At 39.9% G+C, this 6,000-nt stretch overlaps 1 protein-coding gene across 5 annotated transcripts in view; it reads right to left on the minus strand.

Moving 5' to 3' along the window:
* ARL15 (ARF like GTPase 15) overlaps positions 1 to 6,000 on the minus strand; it is a 409,325-nt gene that overhangs the window by 163,721 nt on the left and 239,604 nt on the right. Inside the window, exon 6 of one of the 5 annotated variants that reach the window (XM_040496895.1) lies at positions 1,826 to 5,152. The exons of the other annotated variants lie outside the window; for them this stretch is intronic. Within the exon in view, the coding sequence (XP_040352829.1) occupies positions 5,108 to 5,152 (45 nt within the window). The 3' untranslated portion in view covers positions 1,826 to 5,107. Of the gene's footprint in view, positions 1 to 1,825; positions 5,153 to 6,000 lie in introns of those variants that run through there. 5 annotated transcript variants of the gene reach the window in all.

Here is a 6,000-nt window from a genome sequence, read left to right on the forward strand (position 1 = left end):
CAACTTTTACTCATACATTCATTCACTCACCAAAACTTATTACCCACCTCTAAGCTCTTAGAACACGTGGCACAGGCCACCTCTGTAAAACTTCATCATTTGCTTGTAATGTTTATGTATCTACATCTTCCACTAAAATGTCAGCATTTCAAGGGCCAAGACCATGTCTTGACACTGTTTCCTGATTCTATCTTCAATGTGGGCCTCGTGGAGAAGGAGATGATGGCTCAGAGAACTCGCCTACTGTCACATGGCTAAAAAAGGGGTAGAGTTAGGGCCTGAACCAAGGACATCTCCAACTATTTTCTTTCCATTTTACCAAATTGGAGAGGAAACAAGAGTGGAGGTAGAGTATGGGAAATGTATGAAGTGAAACAAAACAAGAAGTTTTAGATGTTGGGCAGCTAGAGGGAAGATGCAACTAGTGGGTTCGATTACACCGACGCTGAGAAACAGAAAATTACAAGTCAATAAATCAGTATGGACAATTCCACACACCTCCAAAATAGTCTCCAGAAGTCAATTTGCCCAACAATTATGGAAGATCAGCCATGACCATGTGGGCCATTCTAAGGGAAATTCTTGAGGAAACAGACTATGTCTTTGGTCTGGTTCTGTGTGTCTAATTTGTAAGCTGCTAGAAGAATGAACGACTGACTATATGACATTGGTCCCAGTTCTACAGAGTGACTTCAACAGGGAGGCCAGGTGAGATAAATCCTGTAAGAGACATCAAATTGTCAGACAGGGGCATTAGCCTAAACAGACAGGAGATCCTGAGGTATAATGATCTTAATCGCAATTTCCCAAGTATAAAAAATAGAAATACTTATCAGGATCAGGCCATTTCATTGTTATGACATCCTGGACAGGCTCTTTTTAAGGTTGATATGTCAATATTGGTACTGTTGGAGACAGTAATTAGGGAAACGGGTCCTGGAGCCACACACCCTGGTTTCTAGCTAGGCTTTGCCGCTTCCTAGCTCTGTGACTTTAGGCGACTTACCACCCTCATCTGTCAAGTCAGACCAGTAATGGTGCTCACTTCGTCTGGTTGTTAGAAACGTGAGCCAAGTAAGGCTGTTAGAACAGCACCATGTACAGGCTTGATATATATTTGCTGTAATTACTACTGCTGTTGTCACTGTTATTTCCAAAATGTTGTATTAATACATAATTTTTTTAACGTTTATTTTTGGAGAGAGGGTGTATGCGCCAGCAGGGGAGGGGCAGAGGGAAATGGAGACAGAGTACCCCACGTGGGCTCTGGGCTGACAGCAGAGACTCCGACATGGGGCTCGAACCCCACAAAACATGAGATCATGTCAGACGCTAAACTGACTGAGCCACCAGGTGCCTCAGTAGTAATATGTAATTTTTAAAAGAATCATGGGCCTCTGAAATAACATGACATTCACAAAATTACTGCAAGTAAAAAAAAAATTAAGTTCTTTGAATTTGGATGAATCTAGTAATTTGGGAAATGTTTATTAATTCAAAATAAGGAAAAGTCAAAAATAGATGGTGGTGGGACTAGCGATAGCAATGCTAATTCTCCACCTAAAAATTAGTTGTATGATTGTATATGTATATGTATATGTATATGTATATGTATATGTAAGTTAAAACATACAACTATCTTTACATACACACACACACACACACACACACACACACACACCCCAATGTTTTAATCATAAAAAATGGTCAGCAGCTCGTAGAAGAGAACTTGAACATTTCAAAATTGCGAAGAAGAACTGCCAATCATGCCCCAAAGATTCCAAATTGACAGGTGAGCTCAAGCAGGGTACATTAACAGTTACAGTTTAGTCCAAATCAGATTTGTTTGTTTTTTTTTTTTTTCAAACGCATACTCTGTTTTCAAAACCAGACCCAAGCTGCAGCATTCAGACTGGGAAACCTGGAATTCTTATAGGCCTCTGTGCTTTTCTGGTGCACTTGTGTTCAGAACCTCCTGCTAAACTCTAGAGGAGTGGAAGGGGAAAGTGGGGGAAAGTGGTAGTTGGTTAGAAAATAAGAGCTACACATTGGCTACGATAATGATAAAGAAGAGACCTCCCTCCAAGAATGCCACCGATGCTTCTCATCTTTGTCGGGACATCTGTGCCGACGCGGAGCCAGTTTTCACCCGAGTCTTGTAGGTTGCAGGACACCTCTCTTAAAATCATACTGTGGGCGGGATGGGTTGGTTATGATCAGCCCAGGCACCAGTCACGACGGTTCCCCATCATCAGTGCTACCATCTGTGCTCTGAGTTCCCTCCACACACGGGCTTCAACAGATTTTGCACTGGCCAAGGTCACTGAGCAGCCAGCCTCCACAGATGGGGACAGTGTGAAAAACCTAATTGCAGCTGTGGACAAACACAAACAAGGACACACATGGTTGACAAAACCCCTGTCTAGACAGGCTAGTGGCTCAGTGTCACTGAGTACAAAGAACAAGGACAGGGTTTCAAGGTAACTATCTCTCAGGGATAGTGCAATCATTCAGGCAACGCGATCATCATGTAGTCTAAATTCTCCACACTGATACTTAACGATCGGTTTAAAAAATGGCAAAAGAGCAGTAATGCTCCCTACCATATATATTCTCCAGAAAATTTTTCTCTATAAAATTTCTCTAGAAATTAATTTCTTTCTTCAACAACAACAGCAAAAATATGGCTTGGCAATCAAGACAGCTGCTCCCTAACTCAGGTGGAAAGTCCCAAATGTCGCCAGCACATAGCACAAAAGATACCGAGTTAGTGAAAGAAATAAAATGTCCTCTTTTGACGTATTTATTTCATCCCAAATCAAGATTTCTTTTTCCCACTTCTTTTTGAAAAGGAATTACTTCGTTAGAGATGTTACTCATTGTTCATTGCTTTGACAACATTTAATTAGGTACCTATACCTTCCATTCCACTCTAAGAAACTCAGCAAAATGGGATCATACTGACGCTGGGATCCTAGATTCTTCACCCTTGAAATACATAGGGCCCCAGAGAATTTGGACTGTCAATGTCTTTTCTAGATACTCAACATGACTGGTCACTTAGGTTTAAAGCCAAACTGGATGCGCATTACTTTTTGAGAAGTTGTTAAATTCAAAATAAGTTATCAAGCTAGTGCTATTTCAAAAGATTGTTGATAAAAAAGAACATTTAACTGTAACCATACTGAACAGACAGTTGATTATAGAAAGACATGTCAGTGCACATATGGCAGCCGGGTAAATTATGCACATCTGGATTACTTTTGGCAAGAAACATAGCTAAGTGTCTAAAGCCAAGTTTAGCAATCTGTCACTAACAATATGTACATTTATTTTAAAATGTCAAGGGCTCAAAGTCATATTTTCTATTTCTTCATAAACTTTCCAGCTCTTCATAAGACAGCAAACAGGTGACAAAATGCATTGCCTAAACTGCCAAAGGCTGTATAAATAAGGGGTAATTTTGAACTTCTCACCACATATACAAGATGACTCCAACTCTGAAGCCAACTTCTGTGTTGTGTGATGTACTAAATCCAAAGCTCGAGAAAGAGTGTTATTAACATTTCACTTCAGAGGATGGCTGAGAAATGCTTTCATATAAAACTATGGGCAACCCCTACGTGCAGTCAACAATGTAACATCCTGGGCAAAGCAAATGGGACTAGTCTGATGGTGTCAGTATAAGTATATGTAAGTAGATGAAAGGAAAAGACCAATGACTTTGTGATCCTCTCAGATTAAATTTCCTTTTTCCTCCTGCCAATTACTGACATCATTTAAACCCTAAAGAAATGTTTCCCACCTTCTAGCCCCCTTGATTAAAAGAAAAGCCAAGAGACATGAAAGTGGCTCAAACTGGCAGTAACAAGAAACCTTACGACGGGATGTGTGAGTATCAGCCAGCTGGGCGTGCCGCAGCACCTGCAAGCACAAAACTCATCTGGACTCCCGTGCCCCTTGCTGGCTACTCTAGCATTCCAGCTCTGCACAGCTTCAGTGGCAACACCAAGATATAGCATGGAGACCGGCGGGGCCCCGTCATTCCAGGTGTTGCCTTCCAGTCTCATTTGTGCTGGTAACAGAGAAAAAACCAGAGTGGAACCATTTTATGCATGGGGTGATAATCAATATTCGCACGCTGTGGCAGCCTCTCTTCCAGCTAATTTGGCAATTTTACTGTTGATTAGGATCTTTACTATATGCTAGATCTAGATCATAACATTCTCAATGGCATCGAGAAAAAAATCCTGTGTCTGTAAAGTATACAGATACTGGTATTCAAACACCAGGTAAATTCCTTAAAACCTGAGCCTCACCTACAGAATGAGGATGATGATGGCACCTACCCCACTGTGTGGCTGCGAAATGTCTGCAGAAGATCATTATTATCCTTTTCCCCTGCTTAATGGCATGGGTGGGGAATAATACAGTTCATCAACTCCAGATTGCCAGTAAAATATCGTAAATTCAAGAGAAAGCTTAAAAACAACGGAGAAGAAGGGGAGAATAATAAAGAAGGATCAAAATAGGAGATGGCATTCTGCTAACTTTTAATTTGTGTTTACTTTTATAAAGTTTGACACCTAAGAGCACTGAAATCAGGGCTGGGTGATTGATTCGGTTGAGCACCTGACTCTCGATTTCATCTCGCGTCATGGTCTCATGGGTTGAGCGCAGAGCCTGCTTGGGATTCTCTCTCTCCCTCTTTCAAAACAAACAAACAAACAAACAAACAAACTTAAAAAAAAAAGAATGCTAAATTCTAGGTGAGTTTAAATGTCCCTCATCAACTGGATGGATAGGACATATTGCTATGTCGTGAAGGCACAAATTTCTACCATGCACAAATTCAAAGGGATTTTAATTTAATGGCATTAGAGGTACAGAGTAAAATATATGCATTTTCTTCTTGTGATCTTCTCTATTTGAATATATAGTTTTATTTTAAAATTATACCTAGTACAATAATACTCAAATAAAAGGTATGTGTAAGCAGATAAAAGTAAAAAGAATTTTAAATTTAATGAGTCCATCTGTATATATTCACCATCTGATGTCTCAATAGTAGCAATCCTCATAAGGTGTCCATGTTTTTAGTCTCTTATTATTTACATCCCCGGGGTTTTATGTCTTCATAGGACACAAAGGTCTGGAAATATAAATTAAGTGCAACAGATAAGTGGAGCTTTAAGTACCAGAAGACTCCAAGATCTACCAAGCTGAAGAGAAACCTAGAAAAACCCACTGCAGACCTCACAGAATGATTCTCAGCACTGAATTCGGAAGGACAAGTAAAGCCATGGCTTACCATACTACCTTTTTGCTTTAAATGAGTTCAAGTCTTCTGGCCTAGAGAAACTCTTAATTCAGATGGTAAAAATCAATGCTCATGGTCTTTGCCAAATTAGGGAGAATAAATATAGGGAATACTTCCAACCCTAGGATTCTGTTATTGTCCCTAGCCAGGCAAGGAACTTGAGGAAACTAATGTGTTCTTCTGCAAGCAGACATGAAGCTAATTTTAATACTGTTTTTTTTTAAGTATAGTAGGCATACAATGTTACATTCAAGGTGTACAATAAAGTGATCCCACAAATGTGTACATTATGATATGTTCATCAAAAGTAGAGCTACCATCTATCACCATATAATGCTATTATAATAGCATTGACTATATTCCCTATGCTGTACCATAACTAGAAGCCTGTACCTCCCCCTCTCCTGCAACCATTTTGTCCATCCTCCCACCACCCCTCCCCTCTGGCAATCCTCAGTTTATTCTTTGTATTTATTTGAGTCTGTTTTTGCTTTTTATTTGTTCAGATTCCACATGTAACTGAAATCACACTATTTGTCTGACTTATTTCACTCATAATGCCCTTTAGGTCCATCCATGTTCACAAATGGCAAGATCAATTAGAATGGACTAATATTCCATTGTGTACACACACACACACACACACACACACACACACACACACACACACACACACACAC

The sequence above is a fragment of the Herpailurus yagouaroundi genome, unplaced genomic scaffold (assembly GCF_014898765.1).
Source record: "Herpailurus yagouaroundi ecotype Mexico unplaced genomic scaffold, PumYag 29, whole genome shotgun sequence".
NCBI classification, from domain to species: Eukaryota; Metazoa; Chordata; class Mammalia; order Carnivora; family Felidae; genus Herpailurus; species Herpailurus yagouaroundi.